General features: G+C 40.2%; 1 protein-coding gene across 3 annotated transcripts in view; it reads left to right on the top strand.

Annotated features, from left to right (window-relative positions):
• Positions 1-19996, top strand: part of LOC136006084 (transducin-like enhancer protein 4) — a 99612-nt gene that overhangs the window by 18646 nt on the left and 60970 nt on the right. For all 3 annotated transcript variants that reach the window (XM_065664104.1, XM_065664105.1, XM_065664103.1), the window contains exon 5: positions 12249-12311. In XM_065664104.1, coding sequence (XP_065520176.1) covers positions 12249-12311 — 63 coding nt within the window. The remainder of the gene's footprint in view (positions 1-12248; positions 12312-19996) is intronic.

The following is a 19996-nucleotide window of genomic DNA, read 5'->3' as shown; positions in this document are numbered from 1 at the left end:
ATGACTTTAGGGTTTCCTTTCTCGTATTTTGGCAAATTTCTGATGCAAACAGAATAGCACAACTAAGTCTTCAATTGTCATGGGAAGCTACTGTTATGAAAAGGAATAATTATAATAGTTTGTGCAAAACAGAGTCTCATAAAACAAAATAGGTACAGCCTCTGTGTATTTTTGTGGGTAAAAATGGTAAGATTTGAATGGGTATTTTTCATATAAGTGCTTTCCTGAAACCTTTTTGATTAAAAGGGTGTCAAGATTACAGACCTAGCAGACTAAACATGAAATTAATAAGCCCAGGGGCTGCATTTCGGTAAACCATAGAATGACCCGAGGGCAAAAAAACAGGCGTGGAAATGTGGTTTTGCTGTCTGTCATGCTGTCTGCTATAACTGACTAAACATGCATTGGTTTATGCATTTATGTTTTTCATAGTTTTGACCACAATGTTTAATTTCTTCATCTGACCACAGCAGAACTAGTACATCCACCATTAATGTAAAGTAGGTTCTGTTTATTTATTGATGTGAGGTCACTGTGCAATTGGGTATTGGTGATTAGGTTTACCAGATGACTTAACAGATCTAACGACTAGTCAAAACTTGCATTTAAGCCAGATTGTGATGCTAACCCAAGAAGTGAAAAGTTTATAATGTGGTTGACAGCAGCATGTCTTAGTTGCAGGGTAGTGGAGGAAGTGGACTAGAGTTCCTTCTCATGCCCAGAGAACTATCAGTCTCTATAACAAGATGAGCAGCTAGCCAAGAGTACTAGCCAAGTGTGGTTTGCTCTCTTAACCGTGCTCTTGTTTTCTGACTCACAGGGGTGTTCACAAGAAGACTCAGCCTGGAGATTTTGTGTCTCTGAGACTGCAGTTTTCTGTGCACTTCAAGTGGGTAGAAGGTAGCATTGGTAATGAACGAGGTAATTCCACATTCGTGTTAACCCCGTGGTAAACTGGGTCTGTGATGGGGAGCTGGGTTTTAACTCTGGAAAGTTAATTGCTTAGCTCACCACATACCCACAAAAATGCTAGCAGCAGAAGGGTGGGGTGAGCAGGAGTAGCTGAATTAGAGGAGAGCCTCTTCAGTGCCTGTTTTTATGCCAATTTAAAGTGCATGTGAAGCTACAGCAAAAGCCTTCTCTTTCTCAAGAGCAGATACAGCATAATTGGTGGGTGTGTTATCTATATTTTTGGCCCCAGCATCTTTATAGAGGGTCATGGGTGAAAAGTTGGACCAGATCTATAGAGGAATTGTGTTTGATGCCTTTTCTGATAGGGACATGTTTAAGGAGAAAAGTGTTGATGTTATCACGTGGCTAATCTGTATACAAAGTTGGTTATTTACCCCTTTCATTTGCTTACATTTGATGTACTTTCCGCGTTCTGCATGTTTCCATTGAAGTCTGTAGGTGCAGTATGATGAAAAGCACGCTTAACATATGGTGCATCTTGAGAATTTGCCTGGAATTAATGCAGTTCATAGTAGCTCTCCACACAAAGTGTGATCTCTCAAAGAGTTACAGCACTGGAAAAGGTTTCATGAAATTCACATTTCCCAGCTAGCGAGTTCTCCTTTGCTCCATGCCTCCTGTTCTGCTTTTTATGGCATTTTCTTAAAACTTTGTTTCTTTACAAAGTTACTTTGCTTTGAAAAGCCAACTGTGTGACAAGTAGAAAGAGGGAGGTGATTCTTCCCATCTTCTCTGTTCTCATGTGACCCCACCTGCAGTATTGTGTTCAGCTCTGGGTCCCCCAACACAAACAGGGATGTGGACCTGCTGGAGCAGTCTAGAGCAGGGCCACGAAGATGCTCCAAGGGCTGGAATATCTCTGCTATGGAGACAGCCTGAGGGAGTTGGGCTTGTTCAGCCTGGAGAAGAGAAGGCACTGGGGAGACCTTAGAGCAGCTTCTAGTACCTGAAAGGAGCCAACAAGAAACCTGGAGGGAGATTTTACAGGGGCCTGTAGCGGTAGTATGAGAGGTAATGGCTTTAAGCTGAAAGAGGGGAGATTTAGATTAAATATTAGGAAAAAAATGTTCACTATGAGGATGGTGAGGCACTGGAACAGGTTGCCCAGGGAAGTTGCGGCTGCCCCATCCCTGGCAGTTTTCAAAGGCCAGGCTGGATAGGACTTGGAGAAATCTGGTGTAGTGTGAAGTGTCCCTACATAGGGAGTTGGAACTAGATGATATTTAAGGTCCCTTCCAAGCCAGACCATTCTATGATTCTGTGAAATCCCTGTTGAATGAAGAGTATTTGAAAACTTCAATAATGCTGAAGTGATGAAAGATAAAAGCCCTTTAGTGTTGCTTGCCTCAGAGTCTGTCCTGGCAAGAGTTTTACTGGGGGAATGCTATTCAAATGAATTGAACTTCAAGATGTACTTAGTATATCCAGCTGTCTTGGACAAGTGAATTTCCTGAACATTTTAAGCATGCATGTCTTACAAATGGCTTAGCATTTGCTTTGCAAATGTGTCTTCTTAGGAAGGCTAAAATGAGAATTGTAAACTGCCTGATTATTTTAGATGTACTTTGCTAGCGAAACTACTAGTTGTTAGGTATTCACATGTTGAAGGATAAAATTACTTGTTGTTTCCTGGTCTTCCTTCACCTAGGGGAAAAATAGCAAGACACCCCAGTGAAATCCAAATAGAAGTACTTGCAGCAGTGGTAGTTGTGATCCGCAATGATTGAAATTATGAGCAATGACAATCCATATCAATATTTTCTCCTCAATAGAAATCAGAGCTACAGACAATTTTTTTTTTTCTTGTTGTTCTCAGAAAAGCAGCATTTTGCTGCATAAAGAATTGCTTCCCATTGAGCTAGTCATTGCGGCAAGTGTTTTATTTAAAAAGATATGCATATGAATCAGTATCATCTGACTGGTGGCAGAGATGTGTGAAATGCTGGAACTTCCAGTTTTTCCTTGGTGGATGAATGTGCTCAGTTTACCAGCTCCTCAGTACTGTCCCTCTTACTCTCCGGGCAACCTGCTCCAAAGAAAAGGAAGTGGGATCCTGACTGGTTGTGTCACCATATGCAGTGTGGTATAAGCCCTGAATGACAAGGCTGGTAACAGTTTGCCCTAGCTTGCCCATCTATAGGGTTCTACAGATAACTTTCACTTGTTAGATGTTGATTTAAAAACAAACAAGGAAAACACTGACAAAAACCCCAAAACTCTCAAGGTGGAAAAGGGAGAAGGGTGTCTCAAATGTCTCAGATGATCACTTAATTCTCAGATGATCACTTATTTCCAGAAACTGGGACTTGGTAAATACGACCAAGGAGTATGAAATACGTATCTTCAGAAAGAATTAACAGGTATCATACTTAAGTTGGTTTAAAGGTGGAGAAAAGGTGCCTTTTTTGAATTTGTGTCATTGCAAGGATCCAGAATTGAAGATTGATCATAGCATTGCTGTAAAATCCACTGCACTATTCTTTAATTTCTTGCAGGTGTTGTTAAAATCATGCTTTTGTGTACTGGCTTAAAAGGTGTAGGGTTTTCACCTATCATGTCAAACACAAAAATCTATGGAAATTGAGTCTGTTGGTGATTTTCATAGTGCAACAGGGAAATTACAATGGAAGAGAAGTTAAAATGTTGCTTCCTTTGTGTAGACTACTTTACCTTTAAATAAATACTAAGGTTTTTTTTTCTGGATTTCTGAAGTTAATTGATGGCTATTCACCGTGTGGTGTAAAATTGTAGGATAAGAAGAGTAGACAAAGGATTGAAGGTGAAACTTGACGAGGTTTTCAAACACTGTGTGAATTCTTCTAACCAGGCCTAACAAATCCAAGATCAGTGGGCTGATTCCTAGTATTTCTCTTTTCTGGAAGCAAACATAATCAAGTGTGATTATTAATGAGTCAGACAGCCTAAGGGCTCCACCTTCTGTGACCTTTGGGGCTGAGGTCGGTAAGAAAACCAGAGGTGGAAGAGAAGCAATCTGTTCACGATGCAGCAGGGAAGATTCCTGGCCTTCAGATGAATCTGGAGAAAAAAACCCCAAACAAACAATCCAACACCCCCTCCCCCCAGAAAAAATAAAATACAGTGTTTGTTTAGCAGTCATGTTGCTTTCCCTGTTTTTATGGGGGACTTCTGCTGGCTGCTTTTGTAAGTTTATTGATCACCTTTATGTAGTTCATTAAAGCCTGGAACAGCACAATACTTGCTGGAGAAGCTAATTTTCCTCCTTGTCAGATTATTACTTGTTACCTCTGCAGGTTACAGAGGTTTCTGAAAGCTTCAAGATTGAACAGTACGACTTTATAGATCTAACTGGAAGTATGGCAAAATCATCACAGTTCTCAACCAAGATAGCATATTAGCTTCTCGGTGATTAACATTTGGAACATACTGCTCCAGAGTAAGCACCGTAGCTATAATAGAGAGAGTGGGTGTAGGATAGTAGGTTATATGGTGCCTTTAGCTGTTTCTGGTTTTCCTGTATGTGTATTTGCAAATGAAAGGTAAGTGCTGCTGGGGATCAGAACTGAACACTGATAGCTCTATTTTGTAGAGAGAAGAATTCTACTGTTTATTTTGTGGTAATATTCAAAAAAAGCATCAGAAACCTCTTTCAAATTAAAGATAAGCCAATTCTTTTTTCTTAATTTTTTTGCAATGTACACATTGAAACTAGTGATCTGTGTTGATGCTGAGAAACAGAGTATGAACTTGTGATATAAATAAACGGGCATTCTGCATCCAATGAAATCAGCACTGCTCACTAAAACCACTGTGTGCATATAGTTGCAAGGACAGGCTCAGACTGGCTTGTGCCATTTCCTGCAGGCTCAGAAGAATTGTGGCCAGACACTCTGGAGGGGGATTTGTGCAGGGAAGAATAGAATAGTAAGAAATTTGTGATTGTGGATGTACTGTTGTGTTTCAGGAAAGATTAAAATGGGAAATTCTGACCTAATTGCAGCTAGGAGACACGCAAGTGACTGAACATGGAGCTGAAACTGCCTTAGTGTGATGTCAGGTTTATAAGCTTAAAAAGAAAGTTTTGTTTGTTTTTAAACTATGAAGTCAGATTCCATCAGTTGGTAAAGTGGTGGAAAATTCTCATCCTTATGTTATAAGGCTATATTTCACAAAACAAATATTGCTGTGAAATGCTGAGTATTGCCGGTAGGTGAAGGGATAGTACCATATAGAGGACTGCAAAGCTCTACGGATGGAAACAACATCTTCTATTGCAGTGTCCCCTTAGATGTTTCTGTCTGCATTTTCAGCAAGAGTTTCTTGCTGCCTTCGATGAAGGGAGATTGAAGCCAGTCTCTCTCATTTCAGGTTCCACTTGCAGCCCTTTTCCTGAATGGTCTGTAGGTGCTTGTGGCAGGGAAGGATGCAGCTTGCTGCCTGGTCGCCTGCACAGCTGAAGGACTACATGGATCTGTAGTCTGTACATTTCTGTAACTTACTGATAAAAGTCAGTATTAACAAAAAACATTGACTTCCTGAAGTGACAGGCTTGAAACGTTTATATATCACCTTACTTTGCTTGCTTTTTATTTTCTTAATCATGAATGATTCAGTATATATCCTTTCTTGCTCAGTTGAGCTCCACATGGTTCTTGAGACATTAAATAAAAGCCATGTCTTACCAGTTCACTTCAGCAGCCCACGGAATGGGATGTACATTAGAAAATTGATTTTGAAAATTCTGCCGCTCCAATTTATTGCTTATGTTGCTGTCTGCAGTGTTTTGTGCAAAATAAGCACCTAAATTAAGTTACAGAGGGTAAGTATCAAGTTTACGGTACTTCATGTGCTTAGCTGACATATTTGTAAAGAAGGCTGGTGGGGAAATGAGGTGGAGAACGTACCTGCATTATTTGGTACAGTCTGGTGGTCCTGCTTGCATTCAACTCATATTTGCGCTGTTCAAATTTCATCTCCTGAACTTGAGCAGTTGGCCTAGTGAAGAAGTTTTCTGTTTAGTATCCTCCTCACCAAAGAGCTTTTCCCTCCACTGTCTTTGACTACAAGACTAGACTCTTCAGCTGTTGCCAAACACCATTCCTTTAGGGCTGAAAAGACATTTGATATTCAGGGCTTGCAGAATTTCCTCCAGTTCTGTAGAACTTGAGTAAGCACTTCCAGACAACAGTCTGTGATTAAAACAAAACACATTCTTCTTTATGAAAGAAGAGTTAATTTTCTGTGAAATACTAAGATTAGATTTTTTTGCAGAATCGTGATGTGTCTCATACAGTGTAATAATGTTTTTTGTTTTCACTAATTTGTGAAATGCTTGTTTAGATGTTATGGGTGTGTGCCTGTGTTCTTCGTAAGCACTTAATAAACTAGATTGATCTTTTTGGCAAAGGCTGCATTGTGTAGAATAAATTAAACCTGAAATAACAGTTGTTTCAGATTATTTTTCTGAAAGTGTAATTGCATATTTTTTTTTCCTGCTGGCTGCTGAAATGGGTTTCCCAATAATGTTTTATTATTCTGTTTTATTTCAACAATACATATATAGTAGTTTTGCTTCCATTCCACTGACAGGCCTACAGCCTCCAGTGGTAATTCTTTACCAGCAATTTTTTATAATTGTAATAATTATGAACTTTGTGAAATGTAGTGGAAATATTTTTTGAAGTATATATACTATAAATAAAATCACAGTTCTCTTTTTCCGCCACAAAAGAATGCAAATGGAAACTAAAAAAAAAAAAAAAAAAAAGGTTCTGAACTCCTTGTGTATTAGAACATTTCTAATTATTTTTATTTTTGGAGTTAATTTGATTCTGATTTCTCTTTTAGCTCCCATTTGTACTAAGAATTTAGACATATGCCAAAATACTTACCAAGGCACTTAAATACATTTTCTGTATTTTATCATATCCTTATGTCCTATTTTAGCTGTGTGTGGCAAGGGTTAATTGAATTAAACCCCTATGTTGCCGTTCTCAGAGGGATTTAGGGGTCTAATGGTTCATCGCATGCTGTCCTTTGAGTACAGCTGGTAGCTGTGGTGGTATCCCAAGGACCAGCTTTGCTGAGCCCCCTTGAGGGGTTGTGTTACCTTGTGGTTCCTGAGGTGGAGCCTTGCCCACAGGGTTATCTTTGAAAATTTTTCAGCATGCATTGTAGGCATTTATGAACTTAAGGTTCAGGTTTTAGGCATAATTAGGCAATTAAGTACCATTTAACCACTGGCTTTGTTCAGAAAGATTTTTTGGCTGAATCAAGTACCTAAGCTGTTGCTCTTCTGTTGTATCACTGCAGTAATGCCAAGGGACTGTTAACTGATATGGGTCTTTGTTCCTTTAGTGAGATCAGATTCTGGCACAGTGATTTTTATTATTGTCTATGTGCGTAACAAAACTAAAAAAAGGTTAATAGTATTGTAGTTAATAAATATTTAATCTTTCTCTTTTTAAAAATGGTGTCACATAAGTGGCTGTAAAAAGATGTCAAAACTGTTAAAACAGTGTCTATTGTAGGTGTCTCCCAAGTGATGAAAATAACCTACACTTGCATTCGATAGGTAAAAAGATGATTTCAGCCAGAGCCTTCTCTTCCTGCTTGTCCCTCATCTTTTCTGGGTCTATGCTGGTGTGTTTTAATGCAAAACCAAACACTTTCTGTGTTCAGGGAAAGGAGTAATAGAAGTGTCGGTGTTTGTTAGCATACTTGACAAACTGTGGCAGCAAAAGCTATCCTTTTTATATTTTGGCATGAACAATTGCCCTTTTATTGGGCTATTAATGCTATTTCAGAGCATCATGCTGTATCCACAGGCAATAATTTAGCAGCTGTTTATCAGGAGCTTTCATAAAGCTTTGAATAGTATTACAACATTCAGTAACCCTAACAACAGCATTTCAGAATCTGTGCTGGTTTAAATGGGATATCCGTGAATGTAAGTTGTTCAGGGATGCGTGACCCACATAACCTATAAATTTGATTGGAAGTTACAGTGCTGGCATAGGCTGATGGATGGCAGATTAGAGCCCTGATTAACCATGTGATTCACAGACTGGGAATATATTGTCCTAAGAAAGATTCATCCGATGCAATCAGAATTTCAAGTGGTCAGATGAAATTCAAATGCACTGTGGTCTTTATATCTGCCCCCTAAAACCCACCCCACCCTGACTCCTTCCTTGTGCTTTTCTTCTTGGGTTGCCCTCTGTAATTTATTTATTTATTTATTTCATTTCCAGAGCTGAAAAATACTTCTTTGATGAATCTGTTCCTCACCCTAAAGCTGCCTGTCTGTTATTCATCAGAAAACAGGTCGCAGTTCAGTGAGCAGAAGAAAAGATTTTAATAGAAGCTGTGCCAAGGGCTGTAATGCATCATTTTAGGGCCCTAATTACATTACAATGACAAATATCAATGGTGACAACAGCAATAACCTACATCCTTTAATGGCTATGGGAAAGGATTTTGGGCCCTGCGCCATCAGATTAGACTTGGTTTCAAAACATAGGCCATTAGAAGTGTGTGTGTCCACAGTATTATTGGCCGATAACTGAAGCCCAGTGGAAAGGCCTGTAAATAAATGATGCCTCTCTAAAGCCTGGTCTCATGGGACAAAGGAGGCAAATGAGATGATCGCGGAAACAGCCGTGTTTCTGAGGCAACTTTGTCTTTTCTTATCAGGAATTGGCTGCCTGATTTTATGAAACCATACTTTTTCCTTCTCCTGGTAATTAGGATGATCATGAAAAACTCATTGGCCTGATGTGTAAGAGAAAAGAGAAGATCCTAGACTGATCTTTGACTGTAGGGTTTTAAAAATCTGTATGAGCCTAGAAGTGTGAAGGGGGCTCGTGTTTTATTTTGTGTCTTTGTACCTGATGCAAAGCTGTTTCTAAGCCCCCTCTGATGACAGTAGGAATAGGTCTTTGAGATGTTAACATCTGTCATCAGTACCTACACCTTCAAGTTTTAAGGTGGCATCGCAAGAAGCCCACTTTAGCTAACTCCTTTGGTAAGTTCTGGGGTAAACAGCCAACCTGGTTGCTGCAGCATTATCCTGCGCAGTTAGTTGCAGAAATAGTTGCAGTGTCAAGGCAGAGGATGCTTTGTACTTGCTAAGTGAAAATGTCTGATTTAAGACATTTTTGGTACAGAATGTGCTATTTCCTTCCTATCATTGTGCACGTACACAGTGTTTTATTTTCCTTCACTCCTTCCTGCCGCTGGTGGTCTCCAAAGGCAGGCAGTCTGTGCTGGTCATACTGTGCCCCTGCAGTCCACTGCACCTCAGCTGGGCTGTTCCCTTGCTGACCAAGTGTTGAGGGTGATAAAAATTAACTGTACTCAAAACCACTCAATTGGAGATGGTCATTGTTGGGGGAAGCAAAGACCATTTTAATAGGAAACAGTGTAAACACCTGCTGCCGCGTACCAAGGTGTTCTCAGCTTTGTTGTGGCTGGCCTAGTGTGCCCCTTGCCTAAGCTGAGAAATGCTGCTGGGGAATGTCTCGGCATTGTTTGAAGCTGTTTTAGCCAGCAGTTTTTTCTTCTCTGTGGATTGAGCTGGGTGCTGTCTCCTTCAGCTCCCTTTACTGTGTATAACATGAAAGGACTTGCAGTTCCACACTCCCGTGAGATTGTTATCAAGAAGTTTATTACAGTTGTGTAACTGTTCATATTTAGTCACCTGCTTTCAGTTACTTGCAGATTTTTTGGAAGATGCTTTTTAGCTTAACATTTCCCAGGCGCAGGATTTGCCGGAGGTGAATTTTTGTGCAAACACAGCAGATATGTTTCAACCATTTTTGTGGCCAGAAGAGCAATAGAAGAGAGACATAATTCTTCTATTAGGGAGGAGGGAGGAAAAGAGATCAAAAGAAAAACACCATAGCTGAAATAGCTTGAAATAGCTGGGGTTGAGTACCTTAATTAAGAAGAAATGCCTCAAAGTGAGTTGAATAAAATTGTTTTTGTTGACTATATTCTAGCTGAACTAGAATTTACTTGTTTGGTGGAGAAGTCGGTGAAGTTTTACAGCCTGTTTTACTTAGGAGGTGAGATAAGACAGTTGTAGCAGTTCCTTTTGGCCTTAAAATCTATGGATCTACAAGCCTTTTAAAATTACACACTGAGTCCCTGCATGCCTAACTGCTCTATGATTCTGTGGTTCTGTGGCACTTTGAGCCAATTTTACTCTCAGTTCCTAAGCGGTGCAGTAGAGGCATCCAGCTCACGTACCTGTGGTGGAAAAACGGTCTACTGAGCACAGCTATGGCACAGGCTCCCTCCAGGTGCTGCACAGGAGATGTGCGAGGTTGTGACACGCATGTTAAAGGTGGGTAGGAGGAGTTGTTTTGCAGCAGAGGAAAACATCGTGTGCCTTTTCTTTACGAAGTCATCTATGTGTGTTAAACGGCAGGTCAGAAGGGCTTCAGCTCAAGTCAGCATGGTGACGCAAGTTTTCTCTTGATATGAAAAGGCCTTGAAGAGCAGGACGCCTGGTTTTCTACTTGGTTTTAAGGCACTCAGGAGATTCCTTTAAAAAAAAAAAAAAAAAGCAAGCATTATGGCTAAGGCCCGAAATTTGGGAATTAGTAAATTAATGGTGCTTGAACCACAGCAGTACAGTTACTTTGCAGCTGTGCATTATATTACAGTCTGCAATTCTTCAATCAAATATTGTTTCTCAAGTAATGCTGCAGCTTGTCTGGCTGAAGCTTAGGTGCACACATCTTGTCACTCACTTCCTGTACTGCTCTGTGTACAAGCAGTCCATAAATCGCTGTGTGAACTAGTATAGTAAACACGGTCTATTTAAAAGGGCATTAAAGTTTTACATTGTGGCATATCTGATATTATAGGCATATACAGACTTTTGAAATTAGCAGGTGATTTAGCTTTGTGGTGAACAGAACATATTCTCAAATGTCCTTTAAGGTACCTGTGCTGCAGAATAAACAAAACAGGTGTAGTAAGTGTGCTAAAATGCATAATTTTAGCAATGTGTGGACTTGCATAAACAGTGAAGACCAATAAGGAGATACCGGGACATTGTAACATAGAAATTGCTGTATAAATAACATGCAGCAGTTTAGGTACATTTCAGAGAAAATGAAGAAACTGTATTGCAAAGTTGTTTTAACTCGAGTGTATCACAGTACACACAAGGGGGCAGAATTAGTTTCACATGTACCCTTACCTCTACTGTACCATGTCTTCCGGTTACAGAGCTGTGTAGCAGTAATATTCCTCAACCCAGATCCATTTTATCTGTGGTTCTGACTTTTTTACTGCTAGTTCTGAGCCTTTCTGTTCTATATGTACTTTTCTAAGTATTCACAATTTAAAAGACAGCATAGCAAAAAGGCTGGAAGGGTTGCTGTTAAAAGAAGGAAGCATAAATTGCACAAGTTTCTGTCTTTGTCTTATGGTTAGCGACTTTGCAAGAGGAAGAACATTCTGTCTTACTGTATAATGAGGAAATGATCCTGGTTACAATTTATTGTAAGAAAGTTATGATTTATTGTAAGAAAGTCTGTGTGGCTTTAAATATTCTGTTTCTGGGGCTGTAATTTTTGTGTTATCTCTACAAATCTCATCAATCTCTATTGAGATTTGCAGATTAAATACACAGAACAAGAATTGATCTCCAATATGGAAATATAACAATGTGTATTATTCATTTCTGATCACCATTGCAACATGAAAGTAACCTGTTAACCTTGGGTTTGATAACAGCATAAATATGATACAAGACTGCAGTATCTCTTTCTAAAATATGTGGTAGAATGATTATCAATGTAGTTGTATATTGTGTTGCTAATGTTCTCATGATACACAGTGTTAATACTAAGTAACTGCTTTGTTTGTTGCCTTTGCTTACAGTGGCATTGCTGTAATATGAAATGATCCTTGGTTTTGCCTCTTAGGAGAGAGTTTAGTTCAAAACACAGTGTTCGATGTTTTGTTTATTTTTTTTCTTGTTACATCTCCTGAAGATTTTTTTCTTTAAATCCCTTTGATTGCATAATCAGAATTGACTTTTCTTTGTGTCAGTTCTAAGGTGTCTTTTTTTAAGGAAAACTTTTTAGCTGGAAGTTATTATCTTCCTATGTATTGTTTCATTGGTGTCCAAATTCTTTTATTATTTAGATAGTACGTCCTGGCCAGAGGATGACTAGAGATGAAAAATAACTCCAAAGAAATGTATCATCTATGTTCACGGGTGACAATTACATCTGAGAATTTATATAATTGAACTTCATTCTTCTTGTCACTTGCAGGCAGAAATTGTCAAGAGGCTGAACGCTATATGTGCACAAGTCATTCCTTTCCTGTCCCAAGAGGTAGGTAGTCGCTTGTACTGGTGCTGATAAGAACAATTGCCTCATCGTATCTATTACAAAAGTGGGACTTTGTGTACCTTATGAAACTTTTGGTCCTTGCAGGTTACTTTCCACTGTGCTGTTGTCCCTGTGACTTCATTATCTTTTCCAAGTCCATTGTAATATAATTTCAGTATATTTATTAAATGGAACATGTTGCAGTGTGCTAAGCAAGATTTTAGTTGTTTAAATATACTGATGTCATGCAGAATGCAGTTTTTATAAAAATTATGACTGTTGGTCTAAAAACAGAGGGCAGCTTACGAAAATGCGTGATTTGTGCTACATTCCTGGCAGCGGGCATTAAAGCTTGGCAGAAACTTCTATTTTGGTGTAGTGAGTAGTGATGTTCAATACAGTAAGGACACAAATGCTTTTCTCCTGCCTTTTTTCTCTCTGCATTCCCAGATTATTTAATTACCTTAAATCCTTTTATGTTTTCTACATATTCGGGAATATAGACAGAAGATTGAAATTCACTGTGAGATAATTTCTCTAAGGACTAATTTTCTCCAAATTATGATTTTCTGGTATTATCTTGAGTGCATTGTAGATACTTCGAGGGACACTGGGATTTGGGGGAGTCAGTGGGAGCTAGTGAGGAAGCCTTGGAGCCATAGATATGCGTGAAATAAAATGAAAGCGTGGCTTGTGAAGGGAGATCTTGAGTGCATAACTGCTTCCCCTGCCCACTCTGTTAAGGGAAAGTGGCTAGAGACTGGGGTCTGCTGGTGCAGGCTGGCGTGCATCTTTTTAGTGCATGGCTTCATTTCACTAGAACTAGTAGCTGAAAAGCCAAAGCTGGGAGGTGTATTTCTGTGCATTGCATTTGTAAAATACCATGCCTGAGAACACTCTCCAACAATTACTCCCACCTTTTCAGTTGTTCCATAAAATGCCATTGCGTTTCAAGGTTGCTGCTCATCTTGCAGCAAATGAGAGGCTGTGTGCTCTGTATCAGCATTCAGCTAATGTGATGTGTGTGTGCATGCACTTTCATATCTCTGTGTATTTGAAATGAATATAACGCTATCAAAACTAGAACCTGACAATGTTCATGAGTGCTGTTCTACTCTCTGCTTATAAAGACGGATTTGTGGAAACTAGATGGTGTGTAATGATCTAGTTACATTGCTGGTGGATCTGAGCTCAAGTCCTGCATGGATCTGAGCTGAGTAGCTGTTGATTTTGTACTTTGACTGCTACAGAATCTCCATATATCTAGTCACAGGGTTTTATTTGATGTGCGGGAATAGGGCAGCATATAAAAATGAGGTGTAAAGCTGATTCATACTCACGCTAAAGTGAGCACTAAACTGACATGATTTTGAAACAAAGGCAGAGGTGAGTACTTGGCAGGCAAAGCTGTAATTTTGGCAAAGGCATGGAATCAGCATTTGCACAGCAGAGAAATCTTCTCTAGAGTATGTGGTACTGTGTTTAGAAACTATGTCCCAGTATACTACTGCTACTGCATTTAGAAACTTTGTACTGGTATATTACTGCTGGTACTGGTACTGCTTTCAGCCAAATGCTGAATGAAACTTTATTACTGTACACAGGTCACACTGCTCCCCTTGCTCTGCTTCTACAAGTGCAGCCCATGTGCTTTCTTGAGTAGGTGTTTCTTGACAATTAGACAAGCAAAAGGATTACATGGGCTTAGAATATGTTTGAAAAAACAAAAGATGTGTTTGATTCACAGTGACTGATAGATTTTGGCCTTTGATTTTGGAAGTCCTGACCTCCACCTCCTCTACGTGCTCACATGGAATCAAGGGGGGGAACAAAAAAGAATAGTTTTGGAACTTTGTTCTTAGTGGCATCCCACTCAGGTAAGCACGGTCTGTCTCCTTTTTTATTGCTCCCCATACATTGTGCTCTGCTGTCCCCGGAACTGGATCACCCTGGAGTCATTCTCCTGAAAGCTGATATTGGTACATTTTAAGTCCCTGCCTTACAGGGAGAAGGCACTGTGAAGGCTCCACATTGTACTTCATTCTTTTCTTCCACTGAGGAGAATCTCCCATGTGGTGCTCTCATGCAGTAACTTGTGAACTATCAGTGAAACTGCTCACTGTTTAACAGCCTCCTGGCCATCAAGCTAGGCATGGAGAGCAATTCTAAAGTCCTTCTGAACTCAGCCATTGCAGTAGCTCGTCATTAATCACTAGTTACAAAAACTATGTAGGTAGACAACTGAGATGGTCAGATTGTAAATTTAGAAAATGATGTTGTCCCACTTCTGTCATGAGTACAGTGCCACCCAGTGAGGGCTTAAGCACACCAGCATCAGTGTGCCTAATGACTGCTGTTTACTTTGTTATGCTTTAGATGAGAGCTTTGAGTTAAGCAGTTTTAGATCTGAGAAAAAGACTCTGATATGGCTTGCGTGCTAGTGGGCATCTGCTTTTTAAATCTGTGGCCCATAAAGTTTCCTACCCCTGTTTACACATCTCGTCTGCCAAGTCATACAGCCCTTCTGCTGTGCATGTTGCCTGGCATCAACACTCTTTGGGCTACAGAGAGGATGGAGAGGTCAAAAAATTCTCAACTTCAATGGTTTTACATGCATTGACAAAGACAAAAGGGAGCACTTCCAAAGAGCTGGTGTACACATTCATCATGTATGGAGGCAAGGGTGCTTTTTAGTTCACCTAGCAAAGGAAGGGGGAGATGATAACAGCAGAGGGGGATTGAAAGAGGAAACACAAAAAAACTTTTCATCTGTCTTGACAGTGCGTCTTATCATGGTAGTTTTCATACTGGGAATAGGAAGATCTTGGTAATTGTTTGACCTCTATTCGCAGAAACAGTTCTTAAATGAGTTTCTATTGGCATGTGCTTATGAGGCAAAAGAGATCTGATCTCCAGATCTGAGTAAGCTGCTAGACTTGGTTTCTATCTAATTTGTGTCTTTTAAAAGTGAGTGTCTTAATGTAAGTCTTTTTATTTCATCATCTAGATTAATAGAGAATTGAGCTGCAGCATGCTTTTGCTGTTTATGCATTTTGCATACAGTCTAATTGTGGAATAGTGGCTGAAAAATGTGATCAGACTCCTTTGTATTGTGCCTGAGGGAAAAATGAACAAAATACAGTGGTTACATGCACTGATGGCAACATTATTGCCTCATAATAGCACCAGGTTAACTTGTCTTATTGCTTGTTAACTTTGTAAGGAATCAATGGCTTGTGATAACTCACTTAGAAGTAAGAAATCGTGGCCAAAATCGCTAGAGATCTTGAGAAAAGGATGCAATTATAATACATCATCCTACTGTGTACTAGTGTCTGCTTTGTTTCAGGGGGCAATCCAGTAAAGAATTCAGGAAATTCTGCAGGCTTCAGTCAGTTTTAACTGTGCTGTACATCATCTAAGCACGTATTAAAAATAAAGTCCTTAACCTGCCTACAAACACCGTCAAGTGGTACCTTGTTTTTATGTAGGCTCTGACTCAGGCAGGCACTAAAAAACATCACCAAGAAATACAGGCTTCCCATTTTGGAAAGAAAGAATAACTTTGTGGCCAAGGCATGAGATGAACCTTAGTCCATCGTTAGGGCAGTGATGTGTGATCAATTTCTGCTGCGGTTGCAGGCTTCCTGTGTTGCAGCAGTCATTTTCTGCCTCCCTGTGATGGGAGATACCAGTGCACTCAAAGTAGTTTCTGTTGTATAAGGTGAAGGGCATGCCTAAAACATTGTAGGTAAATATTTGGAGGTTGTTAGAACTCAGTTAACATAGTTTTGATCTCCTGCAGTTGGTATAGTTAGTTCAATGTTCACAACATCGAATGATCTAGCCAGTAAATTGAATTCATTTTGGGTCTAAAGCCATGGATGATGCCTCTGCTAATAGACGCTACTTCTCATCTGAATTTACCAGCTGTAGAACAGTGTGAAGCTAGCACAGCTATGTGGCTTTCAAGTTGGGGCTGGTTCCTCTCTGGTCAAAATGGTGTTTGTGGCTGCAAGCTGTGGCCATTGAGTGCTGGATAGCAGTACTTGTTCAATGTGGCTGGAGATATTCATGTATCATGGTTAACTTCTTTTGAGTGAAAATTGACTGTGTACATGTTTATGAGGCACATGCAAGCTGGCTCATTTGTAGCTATTGGTGCAGTTGTGGCAACCTGGAGCTCATCACAAGCTGCAAAAGCTGCTTGAGAAGCCAGACAAATGGCTTTTCACGTTATTGGCCCCTGTCAAATTCCACGCCACATTGCAAGCATTATGTGGGCTGGAGGAGGCTGTAGTAAACTTCTTTGGAAAGTGTTCTTTGCCTTTTAACTGCCGTGAGCTAGCTAGTAAGAAGCTAGGATTGCTCTTTAACAGGGATCTTCAGTTTCCCATGCATGATAAGGTGGTCAGAGATACTTAGAAGTACAATAAAATGCCAGGCACTGGCATGCATGCACACCAGCAAACATACAAAAAGGAAATGTTGCATGCAGTCTTTTGCTTTCAAGCACTTCAGTATTAATTGGTGGTTTTCCTTTTAGAAAGGTATGGGCCATAATAGGCTTGCTCTTCTCTGTAAGTGCCTTAGAGGTGCTCCTAAAGTTCAGTAAATTTGGCTGAAGACTGTGAGATGCATTATAGGAGCAGAGCAGGTGTCCTTCCATGCTGTTCAAAAGGAAGCAGTTGTTGGTCTGAGAAGTGAGAGGCTGAGAAGATTAAATTATTTTCCTCCATTTTAGACTTGCCTCAGACTAGAGGTGAAACAGTAAGTACAAGGAAGCTGTCAGTATCTGTAATCCTTCTACCAAGGAAGGCATCTTATTAGCAATTTCTGCATATATTGCTAATAATGTTCTTATATTTTTATGAAGTGGCTATTTCATCTTGTCTGAGTTACGGTGTCTGGATGTATTGAATCTGCTGGTTCCTTCTAGTTTCCAAGTGTGTGCTGTACTCCACAGTAAATGTGTGTTTGCCATCTGGTTCTCAGTAGTGTTTTTGGTGTGGCCTCATCTCATCATCCTGCCTCTAGACAGAGCTTTGCAGAGTGGCACTGCTGCAGTTCTTAAGCAGGAGCTGGTCTGTACTCCCTCTAAACAGATAATACAAGAACAAAGTAATATGAATAAAACATGGCAGAGCCTGCTTGCTTCTGCAGAGTGAATTGTTCAATGATTTTTGCTTTGGGTGTTGTTGGCACTGCTGGAGACAGGCTGGAATTAGGTGTTTCTAACACCAGTGTATGTGTGTGCATACCAGGGGGAATTTTGGCCACCTGTCAGAGGGAGGTGTTGGGTAGCTCTGACACAGTATAAGAAGCCCAGGTATTTTCCACTCTGCTTCAATGACTGCACAGGAGCCAGGGCTAGGTGACAAGACAGTGTGGTGAGACAATGTGATGGGGGAAAAGCCTACGTCCTTCTTGTGGTCTCTGTTGTTACTACCCGCTGTGAGACTGAAAGGAGGCGATTTTCCAACACAAGGCAAGCGTGGACATGCTGCTCATTACAGAAGGAAAAAAGGGGTGAAGAGGAGAGAAGGGGAAGAAGTTAAAAAGGGGAAATGATACTAGTCTTCATGACAGGCGGGGCGGGGTATTGAGTTCAATGCTCTGGCCTGTTAAATGCAGTGCAAAATACTGTTTTCCCATAACTGAAGAAAGTGGGTCTGTCATTTGCTTGTGTGCACAGTGGAAGGCTAGCATTAAATGTGTGTGAAAGCTGCAACCCTGTCTATTTTTGGTTGGGAAAAAGTAACCCTTTATTATTGTTGCTCTTTTTACTTGGCTGTAAATCACTGCATGATCTCTTGATGGGCAGGCTAATGTATACTGCTTGGTTTTAACATAATGCTGCTTGTTACTGGCATGCTGGCCAGGGAAGGCATTCAAGCATATTATAAGTGCCGGAGTCATCAATCCTTGAGTACCCCTGCAGGCTGGGCCAGCCCCACTTGGCTACACCTTGGTTTCAAATAGCAGTGGGTCCCTGGGGCCCAGTCAGTCTCCTTCTCTGTGTGTAGAGATCTGCACCCATTACTGAAGCTGCAGTTGGTAATGCGGAGCTGCCTGCCAGCCCCAGGTTCAGAAGCCCAAGGGACAGCTGGTGGGCTCTTCAAACCCTGCTCATTACTCTGCCACACCACAGCATGACTTTGTTTTCCTGTCTCTCTGTCCACTGGAGTGTGTGGTTTGTGCCTGTGACTTGAAGTAGCCCCGTGGTCACTGGGGATAGGCCCCCCATGGGGCTTCAGGGTGCTGACTGAGAGTCTGCACAGCTGCTGAAATGAGGTGGAAGTGATGGAGAGGCTAATTACAGACCATACATTTTGTGTCTTTTGCATACTATACCAGTGATGATTAAATCAGTGTTAAAGCAGCTAGCAATAGGAGAGTTTTAATTGTCTTTACTGTACCTAATTTAGGTTCAGTGTTACAAGGCCCATGGTTTTTCTCCTCTCTATGAAGACTTGATCCCAAGCCTGTGAGAGTTAGTGAAAGATGCCTTGTGAGTCTGCTTAGGGAATTTCTGTTTTACACTGCTTTTTAGCAAGAGTGTTAAAGTGAGATTTTGGTACTCAACCCCTCCACCTTCTTTCCCCTCACCTGGGAATGAAATAATATTTTTCCCAAATAATCCTGAGAGCTATTATTTGTATGGTTGCTGTAAAGGAAAGGAAAACACTCAAACTGTTGTGGAGCTTTGGAGTATTTTTCCAAAACCTGGATGAGGATTGTAGTAATTTCTACAGTAATTTTGATGTTTTCAGGTTGGTTTTCTTTAGGTCCCTCACCAGATTTTTCTTCTGCCTGTGGCCTCAGGAACGGAATTTAGGTAAATGGGCGTTGGAAATGAATGCTCATACATACAAATCAAAAGCTAGGTTCCTTCTTTTACCTCAGTGCAAAAAGCATTGCCTAGGAAGTGGTAGGAAAGCAGAGATGACTGTAAACAGCTAAATAAAGGATATTTTTATTAACTTTTTGCAATGAAGATTTTAAAACCCCATGTTGGTTTTCTCCTTTTTTTTTTTTTTTTTTGGATGGCTTGATCAAAAATGCTATGACCCATTTTTCGTGTGGCTGACCTGCACCAGAAAATGGTGGTGTAATTTTCATGATCACTGTGTCGCCATATAGAGCCACGTGTCACTGGGCTTTCAGCTACATAATCAATGAAAGCTGTGTGTCCTTAACATGTGATGACCTGGAGATGATAACACATCACAGAAACTTGAGGCTTGAGTATTGTAATTTCCTTTTTGCTGGTTATCTGTGATGGCAGTACACAATTTTCAATTTTTGCATTTGTATCTTTTTTTTATTATTATTATTATTTTTTCATTTTATTTTTTTCCTGAATGTCAAGAACACATTTGCACATGTTCAGCCTGCTTTATGGTCTTTGCATTGTCTGCTTATACGTGACAGATTTGGTTTACTTTAGCACTGTAGCTTTACAAAACTCTAAATGGGAACGCTGTGATTCTCTTTGCAGCATTATGTTATTTGCTGTCCTGGCATTTCCTTCATTTAATTCTTTGCTTAAAAACAAGCAAACCTTAAAATAATTTTCTTCCTTCCAGGAGTGCTTATAAATTTCCTCCTATTTGCATTTATCCATTTTTTTGTAGTTGAGGCTAGCATTTCTTACAATTACGGGTGGATTTTTAGGCTGGCTTTGC

Source organism: Lathamus discolor, chromosome Z (genome assembly GCF_037157495.1).
Source record: "Lathamus discolor isolate bLatDis1 chromosome Z, bLatDis1.hap1, whole genome shotgun sequence".
NCBI lineage: Eukaryota > Metazoa > Chordata > Aves > Psittaciformes > Psittacidae > Lathamus > Lathamus discolor.
The sequence above is the reverse complement of the archived record's forward strand: the minus strand, read 5'-3'. Positions and strand labels throughout refer to the sequence as shown.